We start from the raw sequence: 17,432 nt of genomic DNA, 5'->3' as shown, positions 1-17,432 counted from the left end.
ATCTCCAGCAGTCTATGGGCGGGAGGCGGGGTCCACCCTGGACTGATCGCCAGTCCATCGCAGGACAAACAACCATGCGCACACTCATACCTAAGGGATATTTAAAGAAACCAGTTAACCTAACGGTCATATTTTTGGAAGCTGGAGAGAACCCACACATGCACGGGGAGAACATGCAAACTCCATGCAGAAAATGCTGGGAATTGAACCCTGGACCTTCTTGCTGCAAGGCAACAGTGCCACCTTGCTGATAATGATCTACAATAATGAAATTCTCTTTCAGGTCTAGAGAACTCAGTTACATTAAACCCAGTGGTTATTAAAATGCTCAGACAGGACAAGGTTATGATGGAATATTGTTATTTCACTCAATGCCACATGTCAGCACAAAATCCAGAGAATGAAGACAAATGTGGGTAGGTTCGCTAATGTTTAGAGCAAAGCCAATTGAGTCCAAGATAGCATTAAAGGCTATATTTAGGTTATCATTTTCAGTGTCAACATGAATGTTAGGGTGGATTCACACCAGGAAAATCCTTTAGTCCGCTTGTGTGGTCCGGACCAAAAGCAGACTTTATTTTATTGGTGTGGTGCGGTTTGTTTTCACATTGTACTTTTTGCAAGTGAACTATTACTTGTAAACAAAGCCACGCGGGTCACGATCATTGCTCCCATTGGACAGAAATGACAGGGGCGTGACAGAGCACAGACCCGTAAATTTAGGAAAACAACTGTAGACGTGGTGCGTGCAGTAACTGATCCGCATATTTGTGCTGTTATTACAGCTGAAATACCATTGTGAGTCAAGAGCAGCACATTCAACACATATTTTGCGAAGTTCTATTTATAATTTTGGAACGGCGTCTGAAAATGCATGACCCTTGTTCCACAACATGCCTGTAGCGTTGCTAAGCAACATACAGCTGATCAGGTATGATTTTAGTACAACTACACCGTTGCTACCGGCTACGGTGTCTTGTTAAGTCCAAAAAGATGTACGTTTTCTGTAGTTAGTTTAGATCAGGGCCGGTTTGTATTCAGTACATAAGCGAACCGCACCAGAGTCCGTTTGGAAGTGGACCGAGCACCTCAAAAAGTGGGTCTCGGTCCGGTTGTTTGGACTAACGGGGGAAACGGGGGGTCCGTTTAAAGCGGACCAAAAGTGGCAGGACGGAAGCCCCGAATTCCACTGTCAGAGGGGCATTGCCCACTGCTCGTGACCCCATCACTGGCGGGGAAGACGTCACCAGTGCGAGTAGGCGTGCGCGCGCACGCTTCTGGTGAATCGGCAGAAGAAGAAAGGTAAGCTAGTTGTCGGTGCCAGCTACATCATACAAAACAAATTAAAGCAAAATATGTTCATCTGTAGTAGGTGATTAATATAGTAATTTTTAAACACATATATGTGTTTACATCTAACGTGTGTGTGTGTGTGTGTGTGTGTGTGTGTGTGTGTGTGTGTGTGTGTGTGTGTTCCTGTCTTGGCATCACAGTGAGAACCATTTTCCCGATTTCACCATCAAATTGAGGACCGTTTGTACCAAAGTGAGGACATTTTGCTGGTCCTCACGACCTATTTTGCTAACGGTTAGGTTTAGGACTAAGATGTGAATTGAGTTTAGGTTAAGGTTAGGGTTAGGTAAGCACTGGTAATGGTTAGGTTTAGGGTTATTGTCAGGGTTAGGGCATAGAAAGGGTTGAAAATGACTGAAAATCAATGGAAGTCAATGGGAGTCAACAGATTGTCCTCACTACATATAGCAAAACAAGAGTGTGTGTGTGTGTGTGTGTTGTTGTATTTCCGGCCAGGATGCCATGCCACTGATTGTGCAAGTCCTACTACTTAGAAAGATGAGAGAGGTCTGTAATTTTCATCATAGCTACACTTCAACTATGAGACACAAAATGAGAAAAAAAAAAAAATCCAGGAAATCACATTGTAGGATTTTTAAAGAATTTATTTGGAAATTATGGTGGAAAATAGGTATTTGGTCAATAACAGAAGTTCAACTCAATACTTTGTAGCATAACCTTTGTTGGCAATGACAAAAGTCAAACGTTTCCTGTAAGTCTTCACCATATATATGTATAACTGTATAAATGTGTATGTATGTATACATATTATTTGCTTTATTTTCTACTTAATTTTTTTGTTCTCCAACTATTAGAACACAGTGGAAGCGAAGAGGCCAGGAGAATTGAGAGGGAAACAGAACAGGAAGCAGGTGAGAAGGATGTCAGATGATCGGAGTTGAGGCCACTCAGATTTTGTGTGCTTGTATTTTACCATAGAGGACATTCAGTAATTAATCACAACATATTTTCTAATAATCAGAAGAAAGAGGGAGCAATGAAAATGAAAAAAGAGAGAGAGACTATACAAGATGTTGAAGCACCCTCCCAAGGGGTGTTCTGCGTGTTCGTTTATTCACCTAAGCTGAAAGAATTCATTCAGAAGACATTATAATAAATCACACGGAGACAGCTGTATGTTATTCAAATACCTGGACCAGGGAAGCTCTCGCATGTGGTAACACAACACACACCGAGACGACTTCGAAGCTTCTCACTGGGGCCATTGCTTTTATTGAAACACACATGAAAATAGGCCCTATCCACAGTTTTTTTCATACATATGATTTCATACAGACTCTTCCGGCTTACCATATTTGGACAGCTATTATCCTGCTTACTTTTCCTGCACCTGCACTCTGCTTTTCTGCTGATATGAGAAGGGAGTACCGAGCCGTTAATCTTGTCCCATCCTTTTCCCACCATTACAGTTCTACAGTCTTTCTCTACTTCACACTCAAGGCCAAGTTTGTGCAACAACACTTCTGCAGGCCACAATGTCTTATACTCACACACAGGTTATACATTTTATAACACACTGGTTATGAACATAATAATAATTAATGCACACAGCTAATATATCTCCACAAAGAGCAGAAAGAACAAGGTGAGAAATAGACACAGAATAGTGAAGAATACTGTTGTCTTGGTGTGTGTGGAATTATTTTCAGATCATTGGACAGCTGATAGTGTTGTTATCTGTTGTTGAGATTCACCAAATTTTAGAGTTGAACTTTTTCTCTCATAATTGTTTCACAGATATGCCAGGAAAGAAAGATGAGGGACAGCCTGGAGAGGTTATTGATGTGACAGATCTAAGGAGCATTGAAACAGGGGCAAAGCAAGTGAAGGATGTCACGTTTCCTTTAAAACACTTTGGACTACAAAGAAGATCCTTTCAGAGGAGTTGGTATAACATGTTTAACTGGCTGGAAAATATTCAGTTAGCTAAAACTCGGCATTCTGCTTCTGCTGCAGATTGTTTAGCAAGCAGCTATGCAGGCTTAATAAAGATGGTTTAGTTTCTACTGGCTTCAGCAATTGGAAGAGGTCTCTGGATTCCTTTAGAGACCATGAAAAGACCTCTTTACACAAGGTCTCCATGACAACATGGATGAGCTACGAAGCCAGCAAGATTCATGGTAATATAGTCGATCAGCTTCAAACTGCATGTGCAAATGAAATTAGTGAGAGAAGAGGATATCTCTGCCACGTTGTTTCAGTTATCACCTCTTTAACAAAACAGGGCATTCCTCTCCGTGGTCACAGTGAAGTAGAAGGTAGTTCCAATCAAGGAAACTTTCTAGAGTGTATGAAACTGTTGCAAAAGTTTGATCCCTTCTTACAGAAATACAAGACTCCTGATAACACCACATAGCTTTCATCCTTCTCTCAAAATGAGCTTATTACTAGTTGCTCCACAGAAGTCACCAACCTAATAATTCAGGAAGTTAAAGAATCAAAGATCTATGCTGTAATGGCGGATGAAGCCAGGGATGGGCGACCCGAAACAGCTTGCTGTGTGTATTCGTTATGTTCAGCAGGACGGTAAAATAAAAGAAAGATTCTGGGGTCTAAAGAAATTGGAAGGCTACAATGCAGAGACAGTGCTTGTGTCTACCAACATTTCTAATCTGAAAGTTGTTGCCCAAACATTCGATGGTGCTGCAGTTATGAGTGAATCAATGCGGGGGGGTGCAAGCTCGTCTCAGGAAAAATCATCCCGAGGCTATCTATGTGCATTGCTATGCACATGACCTTAACCTTGTCCTTTGCCACGCCTGCAAAGCTATTCCTGAGGCCATTGAGTTTTTTGATCTACTTGATAGGCTCTACACTTTTTTTAGTGTGTCTGTTGTCAACCATCACCAGTTTGCTGCCATTCAGAAAGAACTGCATATTGGGAAAGGGGAGCTTGTGCAAATATCTAACACCCGTTGGTCTTGTCAGTTGAGCTCACCAACAGCAGTAGGATTGCATTCAAAACTTTCCAAATTCCACGTGATCTATCTGTTAGTGGTGTTCAAAAGGCTGCTTGGCGTCACCAAAAGGTTTTCTTCACTTCTTCAGAAAAAATCTATAGATTTGGCACAGGCGGTGCACTACAAACCAGCTGTTCATGACACTCTGATAAGCCAGCGAACATCGCATGTGGCTGAAGAAATCCATGCCATGACCAAAACTGTATGCAAAGAAAACTACATTCAGGAGCCTTGCTTGGGTCCAAGAATCTCCTGGCTATCTAACAGATAAACACCACAATGGTGACACATAGTCTACAGATAATCACTGAGGGAGGGAACATCCATTGCATTGGAGAACCAGATATAAAAACTGTATGTGACCTTCTATCGAGGCTCTTCGTCATCCTCTAACAGACGGCGACGGTCCGAGACGGGAGCCTCAGCGCTGATCTCTGTAATCATTCCTCTGCCTTAATTTAGATTAAAGGAGCTAAAAGTTAGAAACTGGTTGAGAGTCGTTCCTTTAAGAGTCTTTAGATAGAGTGGTGACTGTTACCGGGGTCCAAGTACCGGTGGGGCTCCAAGGCGTCTGACCGCCAAAAGGGTGCGATAGCTTTGGACAAGACTTAGAGAGTGACGGAGAAACAACAGAATGGGTAGCCGTGGTAGAGTTAACTCTAAGCTAGCAACCACTTACTACGAGAAAAACCGTGTAAAACACGGAGGGTCCCCAAATGTTAAGTACAGCAACAGAAAACATGTGTTTTAATGTGCTTATGTATTAGAACAAGTCAAAGATATCACAGTAAAGAGAAATTAGATCAAATCGAGAGAGCATTTAAACACCAAACAATCCACCCAGTGCAACAGTGAAAACAGGAAGTGACACAATACGCCTTACCACAAATATACAAAAAACACAATATCTTGCATATTTATGTTTCGGTCACTAAATAGCAACTCCGAAACTTTATCAGTGCTACCATGTGGATAAAGGTAAACATTGACTGTCTTGGGTGATGCTTTTCAGGTCGCAGTAATTCGGAGTGCTTAAATAAAGGAGGCCACTGGACTTATTCATTTATTTATTTATTTGTTTTTAAAATGAGCCCAACATTACTGGTTTCCCTTGCAGGTTTACATTTCAAGTTATTTTCATTTAAGTATGAAGTTTGTTTTCTGATTGGAAATTTGACACATCAGTCAAAAGATAACAAAATAATGTAAAAGGAGCATTCGTTTTATCTATTTTTTTGTATGTTTCCACTGCTATTTATTTTTGATGATGAGCTGCAAGTCTTTGAGGCTGAAATGCCTCTATGCCATCACCCTAATCTTCAGTTCCCTCTACAGATTCTCTATCAGATTTAAATCATTCTCACTTATTTTAAACATCAGTTTTACTTGAGTCAGAAGAAACATGTTGATATTTCTATTAAAATATTGCTTAAAACTTACACTACATTGCCACTAGTGTGTGTCTGTCTACTTTTAAATTTCACATGAACTTTGATGACATCCTATTCTTATCTATACGGTCTAGTTTGTTGATGGACCCCCCCCCCCCTTCCCTTCCCAGCAATACTAACTTTAACTATCCATTAAACATCTGTCACAAGGTTTAGGAGTGTGTTCATTGTTAGATGTGACAACCAGAATTTCAGCCTCTGCTCTTATTCATCCCAAAGGAGTTTAAAAAAGGTTGAGATCAGGACTCTGTCCAGGCCAGTCAAGTTCCTCCACATCAAACTTTATACATCTGCAGCCAAGCGTTTATAAATCCTGAATTCAATGATTTGGTGGTGTGACCCAGTACATTTGCTAATATAGTGCATATCTGTCTGAGGTATTCATAATTTTAGGCTGAAAATGTACCCATACTTTTTGCCACATGTATTGTTTGCTCCAGAGCACCTGTGATTCCATTTTATTAGTGCTGGGTAAATATGTGAGGAGCTGAAGTGGCCTCTGCATATTTATCAAGGGTGTTGTCTGTTCAGTGCCATGACTGGTGAAATACCAGGGAAACAATAATGCAGATTAAAACTATTTACCTTGCTGCCTTTGTTGTTACTGAATTTTGATGTCTGATCCTGTTTCAGTACCTGTGAATTGAGGCGTTTAAAAGGGAAGGCTGTTCTTTCCGCCTCACCATCTAAAATCTTGCAAAGCAAGACTGAAGCTGCAGGTTGAAACCCACCAGAGAGAAAGAAAATAAGATATTTTTTTACTATAATTTGCTGATTTTCTTCAATATTTTCTCAGTTTCAGTGCTATTGGTGTTCCTCACTGTAGAATTTAGGTTTCTGTCTGGCTTTAGTAAATTTATCACCACAGGTTGCATCTAAATCTTCTCCACCATGAAGATACTGAGCTTGGCTTGGTTTGGATTTACCTTTTTGACGTTGGTCCATGCGGTGTGTGAGTATTTACTGCAGCTGTGTGTACAGTAATATTCTAGCATTGTCAGATTCAGAAGTCTTTCTAATTATATTTCTCTACAGCCCACTGAAAAATTTGGACATGCATGAATTAAAAACCATATTTCACTATTTTCATTTTGTCATTTTCATTCTGAGTGACTCCTTCAAGTTTTAGTCATACAGGTTGCTGCATACACATCAAATCAACATACCCGATATTTGTGGTCTACAACCTTTCAGTTGATACAAATAAGAGTAAAATGAAATTAGTTTTATTTATGAAGAGGTTCAAATGAAAATTCTTCTTTCTTCTAATATCTGCTTTTCTTCTTGTGTCTGCAGACCTTCCAGTCACTCATGACTATCCTGTGGATACTCCACCAGAATCCAACCCACCTTCAACAGAAGGTGAAGCTATATGTATTAACGCTATTCTATAAACATCCTGTCAATATGAAAAAGAAGGACATTCAGTATGATCATAAAACTGTTGAAGTCAACATATTTATACCAATTTATAACTGAATGCATGGAACCGGTCAGTAAATTTTATTTTTAAATTTTATGTGTCACTATTTTCATTTAAGTCATTTTCACTCTGAATGATTCCTTAAAGGTTTAATTGTAAAGGTTGCTGCGTACACATCAACACACAGAAACGTGTGGTCTACGACCTTTGAACCGATACAAATAAGAGTAAAATTATATTTTTTTTTTTACTCGTGAAGAGGTTCAACTGAAGACTCTTCTTCTAATATCTGCTTTTCTTCTTGTGTCTGCAGACCTTCCAGTCACTCATGACTATCCTGTGGATACTCCACCAGAATCCAACCCACCTTCAACAGAAGGTGAAGCTATATGTATTAACGCTATTCTATACACATCCTGTCAATATGAAAAAGAAGGACATTCAGTATGATCATAAAACTGTTGAAGTCAACATATTTATACCAATTTAAATTGGTATAAATATGCCGGAAATAAAAATGTTTATCATTCCCATTTTTTTTAGAAGATTATTGGAACTGGATGCATAGAACCGGTCAGTAGCTTTTATTTTTATGTTTTGCCAATAACTCATTTTACATATTCAAAATATGTATATAAACTGGCAGACCTAATAAAATACCTATTTCTGCATTTATTCACAGGGGGAGATAATCATCATGGCTTTAGTTGCCCTGATGGATGGACGATGCATAGCACTCAGTGTCTCCTATTTGTTCCCCAAAATATGACCTGGGATGAGGCAAAGGTAACCGAGATTATTCCTTCTTAGGACTAACATGGTTTAATCAAAATCTCATATTAATAGGTATATTAGGTAAATATAGTGTGCCAATCCACCATTAAACCTGTGTTTTGTTCATGCTGTTAAAACCCTAGTTATTCATGTTCATGATTTAACACCCTTAATATAAACTAGTTCTAATTTATTTATTGTTTTTATAAAACAAAATCTTTAATAATACACATAATACTGTATTTTCATTTGCCCAAAATCTTGAAAAGGCTGCTTTTAATTGATATATTTTCCTGCTGTTGTTACCAGAAAGTCAAACAAGTGTTTTCCATTTGGACTACACATTTAATCACAGCCACCTGTGTAGCATTAAGAGGCTGATCTTCCTATAATTATTTAACTTGACTTTGTTTAAGTGCATCAGAAAACCAAATCTTCACTCTGGTAGATTAAAGACAACATCTGTGCTGTTATTTTGCTATCCTACCGACGTCAACGATGGTCCCCGAGATGAAGAAGCTCCTGAACACAAAGGCTAGGATGTCATTCGTCTGTTTGTCTTTGTTGTTTCTGCGTATTCTTACTCGCTGCCTGCATCAGACTCCAGCTCGGGAACACCTGAAACTAGTCCCTACTCAGCGTGGTTCGGTATGACTCTACCTGCGTTTTTAGGCCTTATCATTAGTAACGGTTACGTTACTGAATTTAGTGCTTGCGGTGACCAGCGAGACAGCAAAGACAAAATATAGTTACCGAATTCGTATGACTTTATCTTTTGTGTCGTTGTTCTCTATTCTCAGCTCAGCACGCTCTGTGTTCTTTTTAGGAAAACTGTGGGTCTAAAGGTCAAGGTTCCCTTGCTGCTGTGTATAATGACATGCAAGCTCATGAAATTTATCAGGAGATGACCAATGTTGGGCTTCACGATGGACGAGTGTGGGTTGGAGGCAGCAAAAAATCAGGGGTAGCTAATTCATCATTACACCGTTCAAAACAATAGTTTATCAATCAATCTGAACTCAAGCTGGTTTCATTTTGTCTTGTAGGATCCTTCTTGGTCCTGGGGTGATTATTCTTTGTTTGACGGCTTTGCTGAGTACTGTCGTGGAGAATCTGCACGCTATGAGAACAACTGTTTGCAGATCACTTTCGATGGTAAATCATACTTCAACATGATGGCACCTCAGCATCAGCTGCAGTTTGACTAAATGTTAGTTTTCTCCTGTTGGCAGAACACGGTTCAGGATGCCTGGATGACCTGCAGTGTGATGTGGAGCTCCCATCTGTCTGTGCAATCCTCCTCTATTAATCTGGAAAGACCAATGAGTCCTGAGCAGACAGTGGTTAATGTGCCTCTTCACTATCAGTCTGCATTTATCAGTTTTGCTTCGGTGTTTCTGCTCGATTTGCTTTAATGAAACCAAAGATGTTAACTAACAATTTACGGAAACGACATTTTTATGAGCTTTTAGTCCTTGAGCTTTTAATTAAAACCGATACCATCTGTTTTAACGCTCTAGAAAGTCATCTGTCATTTCTAACCTTTTTCCAAATAAAATCTTCAGCATTGAAAAAGAAATGAGTGTGTGTGTATATTGAAGCAATACTAGCATTTCTCCTTGTTTTATGGTGCAAAGCTTCACATGAAGTGCAACTGAAGACATATTTTCAACTTGCTAGTTGTTTCCTCAAAAAGACAAAACAGCTTACATTAAAATATAAAATAAGCTTCATTTGTTGGCCGAATGCAGACTAGAGGGGAAATATTAATGTAACTCTATTACGACATGTTTTGTAATGTCTTGTGTTTCTACTCATTGGTCTGAAGTAGCCGATGGGAAGGAGAACTGGTTTCTATGGCTCAGCTCAGTAATGGTTCTGCACAATAGGAGATTTTACTCCTGTAGCTTATTCTATGATCTGTATTCATTTTATCGATGCAATTTAAATGCATCTAAATCTTAGTGCATTTAGTAGTTGTCTTGTGGAAGCTGTTCTCTACCTAACAGGCACACGACTCCCTCCTGTTTCTCTCTCTCCTATAACAAAACGTAGCTTTTCGATACTCGCACGTCCTGAAAAAACAGAAGCAAAACGAAATGTCAGTTGTAGTAAAGAATTATCAGAGTTTATGAGCTTAAAAAATGATATCAAAAAACTGTAAGACGCAAAGAAAAAAAAAGAAAAGAACACACAGTACATGCTGTGCCCAAGGTCAATATTTACTTTCCCTGAAACTGATGTGCTGGAGATGTTTGCCGAGCAATTAGTTTGACAGCTCACTGATTTGGTTACATTTCTTTTAAAGGATCCTCCTCTAAAACCCTGACTTTAATCTGATGATGACTGTCTGTAGAAAGAAAACACCAACTTCTAGAATTCAATCAGTCAGAATTTCTTTACATAAACTACTAATGTCAATGATTCTGTGAGACGTGAACGACTTTTTAAGAATTAAGTTTGATTCCGTTCTTCTCTGAATTTAGGTCTCTTCTCGCCTTGTTTTTCTTCACGTCTCTCTTTTCCTCTCCTACTGTTTGTCTTAGGATTTGTTCTTTTGTTTAATGCAAGGATCACCTCACTTGGCTGAACACCTGTCTTCAATCTAATATTTAGTATGGTAGTTTAAGCTCCAGCGCTTCTCCCTGCGCTGTTATTCTACTCATGTGAACCAACCCGTTGGAAAGTAGCTGCTTCCAAATAGACCTGACCAACTACGGCTAATACAGGTACATCCCACAAATGTTGAATATTTTGCAAAAGTGCAATTTTTTTTTTTTTTGCCAGTCATTTTTCATTCCACATAGAGTAAAGTATTTCAAGCTTTTATTCCTTGTAATTTATGTGATAATGACTTACAGGTAAAGAAAACCCAAAATTAAGTGTCTCAGAAAATTAGAAAATCACAGTAGACCAATCAAAAAGGAATGTTTAAGTATAAATGTCAGGCTTCTGGAAAATATGCCCATTTCTATGAACTCAATACTTGGTTGGGTCTCCTCTTGCATGAACTGCTGCATCAATGCGCTGTGGCATAGAGGCGATCATCCTGTGGTTCTGCTGAGGTGTAATAGATTCCCAGTTTGAATCATCTGCCTTCTCGGGTCTGGTGTCTCTCATCTTCCTCTTGACAACAGCCCATAGATTTTCTATAGGGTTCAGGTCAGGCGAGCTTGCTGGCCAATCAGGAACCAGAATACCATGTTCATTGAACCAGCTTTTGGTACCTTTGACAATGTGGACATGTGCCAAGTACTGCTGGAAAATAAAATCATCATCTCCATAGAGCTTGTCAGCAGAGGGAAGTTTTAGAATTTCCCGGTAGATGGGTGTGGACTTAAGAAAACACAGTGGACCAACAGATGACATGGCACCTCAAACCATCACTGATTGTGGAAACTTCACACTTGACTTCAAGCAACATGGATTCTGTGTGACATTTGTAGCCCATGTCTAGTATTCCTCTTTGTGTGGTGACTCTTAATGCACCGACTCCACCCTCAGTCCACTCCTTGTGAAGCTCCCGCAAATTCTTGAATGGATTTCGCTTGACAATCTTCTCAAGGCTGCGGCTCTCCCTGTTGCTGGTGCACATTTTCGTACCACACTTCTTCCTTCCACTCAATTTTCTGTTGCTTGTATACAGGACTCTGTGAACAACCAGCTTTTTCAGCAATGAGCTTTTGTGGCTTACCCTCCTTGTGAGGGGTGTCGATGGCTGTCTTCTGGACATTTGTCCAGTCAGCAGTCTTCCCCGTGATTATGTAGCCTACTGACCCAGAGTGAGAGAACACTCTGGGTCAGTATCACTCATGATACTCTGTCTGTACTAACAAATTAGTCTGTTTTATTTTATTTTACACCCATTTTAGGTTCATTTAAAACTGAGACAACAATTCTATTTTGTAAAAAACCTCTGGCACATTTAAGCCTTATTCCTTCAACACGTCTAAAATGGCTTTAACAAACTGAATGACAAAGAATGTCACCAGGATCTCGGATTGAATGATCCAAATGTTGTCTTAGTGGGATGCAGCTGTGGCCTGGATTTGTTTTGACCTACAAGAACATCTCTAAGTGTAAATCTAAAACGTCTACCTGTGTTCACACACAGCAAATATTGAGCTGTGGTCTTAATAGTCTAAGTGTGCTCCTCAAAGTCTGAACAAGAGAGGCAGGTTTTTTATTGTCCTGAAGTCCAGCATTAAATTTAAAACATTTTAGGTTTTAAACATTAGCAGTGACCTCAACATTCATATTAAGGTACACTATCACAGCTACTTTCTAATGTGTGAGAAACTCCGTATACTCGATGTCATGCATACATGATCTAATCTGGAGACTGAGTGAGAAATTTGGATTATTAGTCCTGAATCATCAGCTATTTTATTCTCTTATATACCTCCCTGCAAAAGTATTAATACACCTTAAATAAAAATACCCCTTATTTACATCTTGTCACGTTATGAGCTCAAACTTCACTGCATTTTATTGGGATTATTTGAAAATTCAAAGTATATAGTTTGAAGAATTACACAGAAACTACCACTGAAGATATGCAGACACTTAACTATTCTGACCAAGACTGCAGAGAATGACTTCTTCATGTTAGATTGAATTATTACACAGACTTTGATTGCTCAATATTCTAAAACTGTTATAATACACTGTTTACTTGCATGTGTAGAGAATGGCCTTTTCATTTAATAATCTTTTCCTGCTAGTTTATATTGGAGGTTCTGTCTCTCTGAGAAGATATACAAAAAAGTTAGAAAAATAATAATTCTCTTTTGGCTTTGGTATTACAATGTGTCCCGAGAAACAAATCACCAAATGCTCTTTCTTTATTTGGACCTGCTCACATAAGAATGGAGCAACTGTGACGGTGACTGCAGAGTCAACGCTGAAAAAGAGATGAAGGAGAGAGACAGATTTATTTGTTATAAAAATTAATTGAAGCACAGCTTTGTAAAAACCTGAATAATCATGTAAATAAAGAAGAAAGAAATATTTAATGACTGTCTATTTGAGCAAAGACACTGAAACATGTGACGAGTTTATTTAATTTCAACAGAAACTTACGTTTTAATTGTTAAATTACACAGAAGAAAATGAACATTTGTGAAGTTTGTTCTGCAAATGACTTGGACATGTACATTTCTGTCAATATCTAATCTAATTATGTAAAAAACGTTTTATGTAATGTTTTAGCATACATTTCATATAAAATGGTCAGTATGAACCATAGAAATTAAATATTTTTAACAAATCTGTGTGATAGGCACCTGCGACCCAGCAAGGATAAGTCGGAATAGATGAGGGACGGATGGATGATGAATATGATTATTTCTGTCAGAAAAGCAGCATCTTAAACAAGTTATACCCTCACGTTTTGTTTATGATTTATGACTGAGGCTTAACCTGAGTCACCGTCACAGTTCATGGGAGGATTTCCAGCCCAACAGCGACATCTAATGGTAATAAAACGTTACCACAAAATGTCATAACTTCCTAAAACCAAATCTGCTGGTTAATTTACAGAATTGTATGTTTACAGAGTGTAGAGGTAATGTAATCCAAGAACAGAATTTAATAAATTTAAAGTTTTCAAAAAAAAAAATATAAAAGGAAAAAAACACAACTCCAACAGTGAGATTCAAAATAAGAGCAAAAGTAAATTAAAAAATTGAAGACATTGTGGTGTTTTTAAAAAAGCCCCCCTGCAAATAAATAATATTTCTATAGATTAACTTCATGAAGCTGAAAGACAAAACCTAAATCTAAAAAAAAGTATAAAAGTAGTATAAAATACGTTTTTTTCACTGTCGTTTTATTTGAGAAAAACTCTATTTTGAATATTTATATTCATTCTGCTAGTTGGTGTAGTAAAACAAATAACAAAAAAAAAAAAAAAAACCGCCAGAGTGAAAGAGAGCTTCAGCCACCCAGCAGTAATTACTGGCAATTAATAGAGATTTATTACTGAACCAGCTCTCGGTGGATCTGATGCCAAATCTGCTGTGATCAACGTGTGAAAGGTGGGGTTGACCTTACAGAGGGCACCACTGTGGGGTTAAACATCTAATTATTTCAAGCCGCTCTAAACCTACAATATATATTTATTTGTTGGTTCATTTATTGTTTGATTTTTATTCAGTCTGTTTCGTTTTTTGCAGTTAATAATAATGATAATTGTTTACGGCATCATTGTTTAGCTTTAAAGCAATCTTCAATGCGTATGACAGATGGTCCAACAGTGACACCTGGTGGTCCTGTTGTTGCACTGCAGACAGGTGAAAAAGCAGCAGGAAATGACTTGAGGATAAAGGTTTTTCTCTTTTGTTTCTTATTTATCTTCTTGATTTGTTCAGTCTATGGTGTTACTCAAAGCCATTATGTAATCTTTTAATAATTAAATTGCAAGAATTTCACAAAGATTCGTATTCATTATGTTATTAAATGACAACATTTCTTCAAGTTGTAGGGTTTTAAATTGAAACAAATAAAACACTTAACACTGACATTTCTTTCTTTTTAATTCTACACCATCATTTAATTATGTTGCCAGGAATAATAGCCAAGACCCCACAATAAAACTTAAGTAACAGATTCATACAATGAATTTATCTGAATAACAGATTTCAGTTTAAAATGTTTCTAAATATGAACAGATTTTGTCAGCTATCCCCGACTTTATGTATAGACACCTTTAAACAAAAAATAAATGAGACAAGATGTAATAAATAATATCTCTAAGTGAACGTTAGATTGTCTTGATGTGTTTTATTACCAGCCTGTTAATATCAGCCATAAAGTTGCCCTGATGTTAGATTTACTTCAGTTCAATTTAAAAAGACTTTATTAATCCCAAGAGCGAATTGAATGTAGTTTATAGATGCACTCATTTCTTCCCTTGTTTTCCTTTTCTTCCATTGGACTATATATATATGCTATGATAATCACAATGATTTCCACAGACTGACCATAAAGCAAACTCGTTGGTGTAAACAATTACAGTGAATTATGGTGTTATCGGTTCTTTGGAAACTCAGGTATCAGCAATCAGCTGCAGACGTTAATAAACAGCCAGACTTCTATCTGCACTGCTCGTGGTGAAGGAGCTGACTCAGTTCCAGTGAAAACACAGAAGTGTCTTACACTCAATGATGAAACAAATACACATCTGGAAAAAACCCACATTTTGTCTGATTTAATTGAACAAAGACAGATTTGTTCTAGATATATATGGGGCTTTGAAAAACTAATTTGACCTCTTGAGCGTTTACACATTTTGTCATGTTAAAACCACAAACCTTTTTTTTTTTTTTTTACCAATAGAATAAAATGCTTTTCAAATTGTTTTACAAATGAAATCTGAAAAGCGTTCTGGGCATTTGTATTCAGCCCTGACTCAATTTGAAGAGCTGTCTTTTTCTGCAAATACAGTGGAGTATGTCTCCACCATATTTACTCATCTAGAGCTTCAATTTCCAACTCTTACCAAAGATTCTCAATCAGATTTAGGTCAGGACTTTGACTGGGCCGTCTTAACATATTACTTTGCTTACATCTAAACATTCCATCTAGCTGTATGTTTTGAGTCATTGACCAGCTGAAAGGAGAACTTCTGCCTGGCCAAAAAGAAGTCGCCACCTGGATCTAACTAAGCAAATAGGTACGAACCTCCCAATGGATAATTACTGCATGGACGATTATGTTTCAGCTGGCAACAAGTTATTTAACCCCAACTGGTGCAATGAGTTGCTTCTCATTTCTTATCCAACCATGTCGAAAGACACATCCTGTGGTCGTGGAAAAGATGTCAGTCTGTTTCAGAAGGATTCAAGTCATTGGCATGCATCAAGCAGAGAAAACATTTCAGGAGATTGAAGAAACTACCAAAATTGGGTTAAGAACTGTCCAACGCCTTATTAAAAACTGGAAGGATAGTGGGGACCCATCGTCTTAGAGGAAGAAATGTGGCCGGAAAAAAATCCTGAATGATTGTGATCGGCGATCACTTAACGTTTGGTGAAATCAAATCGAAGAAAAACAGTAGAACACCGAGTCATGTTTAATAATGAAAGTGAGAGCATTTTTCACACGCACATTGTGAAGGGAACTCAAGGGATTGAGACTGAACAGCTGTGTAGCCTTAAGAAAACCACCAATCAGTGAGGCTAACTGGAAAAAAGGCTTCAGTTTGCTAGGGAGAATAAAGATTGGACTCTGGAGCAATGGAAGAAGGTCATATGTTCTGATGAGTCCAGATTTACTCTGTTCCAGAGTGATGGGCGCATCAGGGTACGAAGAGAGGCAGGTGAAGTGATGCTCCCATCATGCCTAGTGCCTACTGTACAAGCCTGTGGGGTCAGAGCTATGATCTGAGGTTGCTGCAGGTGGTCAGGTCTGGGTTCAACAACAGTATGTGTTCAAAGAATGAGGTCAGCTGACTACCTGAATATACTGAATGACCAGGTGGTTCTATCAATGGATTTCTTCTTCCCTGATGGCATATTCCAGGATGACAACGCCAGGATTCATCAGGCTCAAATTGTGAAAGAGTGGTTCAGGGAGCATGAGACATCATTCTCACACATGGATTGGACCACCACAGAGTCCAGACTTCAACCCCATTGAGAATCTTTGGGATGTGCTGGAGAAGGCTTTGCGCAGCTGTCAGACTCTACCATCGTCAATGCAAAATCTTGGTGAAACATTAATGCAACACTGGGTGGACATTAAACTTGTGGCATTGCAGAAGCTTATCGAAACAATGCCACAGCGAAGGCGTGCTGTAATCAAAGCTAAAGGCGGTCCAACGAAATATTAGAGTGTGACTTTTTTGTTTTGGTGTCGACTTTGTTTTTGGCCAGGCAGTGTATATTCAAACCTCATTAGGATTGTATGCAGTAATGTAAATCTGTTGTGGTTGTAGTGTGTTTTATTTCGGTTGGATCACATGCGTGTTGAATAGGATGAATTACTAGTCTTGGCGTAGGACGGAAATCGAACTCCCCAAAATCTCTTTTTGCCAATGTCACTAATAAACACGTGAGACAAGCAAACAACTCTAATCAGAGGGAAACTTTGATTGTAAGTCAGAAAACGTACTATCAAAGCCTCATTTTTATTTTTCCTGCATGTTATAATTAATAAAATCCAATTTGCTAAGTGTGGAAATACAAGTCAATCAAAGTGTTACAATTCATTGAACGACTAACCCAGTTAAAATAGGGAGTCATGAATTCAGCACAATAAAAAACCAAACTCAAACAGCCTCTCTCAACATCATCAAAGATAAGCATCATCACTGATATGTAAGTCATAAAGTACAGGTCAAACATCTAATGAGCTCAGCTTAGATTTTACTGGAACATTATCTTGCTTTTTATTTGTTTGTTACTGACAGGTCTGTCCACAGTTCCTGGTTTGGTTCCTGTCAGCAAC

At 38.4% G+C, this 17,432-nt stretch overlaps 1 protein-coding gene across 1 annotated transcript; it reads left to right on the top strand.

Moving 5' to 3' along the window:
• The first annotated feature begins 1,497 nt into the window (after window positions 1–1,497).
• Window positions 1,498–9,557, top strand: LOC124880258. The gene is made up of 10 exons (XM_047385236.1): window positions 1,498–1,545; window positions 2,169–2,225; window positions 3,112–3,258; window positions 7,082–7,147; window positions 7,522–7,587; window positions 7,752–7,781; window positions 7,891–7,994; window positions 8,809–8,946; window positions 9,029–9,137; window positions 9,215–9,557. The coding sequence occupies exons 3-10, from the start codon at window positions 3,114–3,116 to the stop codon at window positions 9,289–9,291; spliced, it is 735 nt and encodes a 244-aa protein (XP_047241192.1). The 5' UTR covers window positions 1,498–1,545; window positions 2,169–2,225; window positions 3,112–3,113; the 3' UTR covers window positions 9,292–9,557.
• Window positions 9,558–17,432: the final 7,875 nt, after the last annotated feature.

This window comes from Girardinichthys multiradiatus, chromosome 14 (genome assembly GCF_021462225.1).
Source record: "Girardinichthys multiradiatus isolate DD_20200921_A chromosome 14, DD_fGirMul_XY1, whole genome shotgun sequence".
NCBI lineage: Eukaryota > Metazoa > Chordata > Actinopteri > Cyprinodontiformes > Goodeidae > Girardinichthys > Girardinichthys multiradiatus.
Note: the sequence above shows the minus strand (reverse complement) of the source record. Positions and strands in the feature narration are given on the sequence as shown.

What these genes read in the sequence shown, in the direction of transcription:
- LOC124880258 (XM_047385236.1), top strand. Translation starts at nt 3,114, where the DNA reads ATGCCAGGAAAGAAAGATGAGGGACAGCCTGGAGAGGTTATTGATGTG. An exon ending in GAACTGGATGCATAGAACCG is followed by an intron (nt 7,782 to 7,890) that starts GTCAGTAGCTTT and finishes ATTTATTCACAG; the next exon opens with GGGGAGATAATCATCATGGC. An exon ending in TGACCTGGGATGAGGCAAAG is followed by an intron (nt 7,995 to 8,808) that starts GTAACCGAGATT and finishes TGTTCTTTTTAG; the next exon opens with GAAAACTGTGGGTCTAAAGG.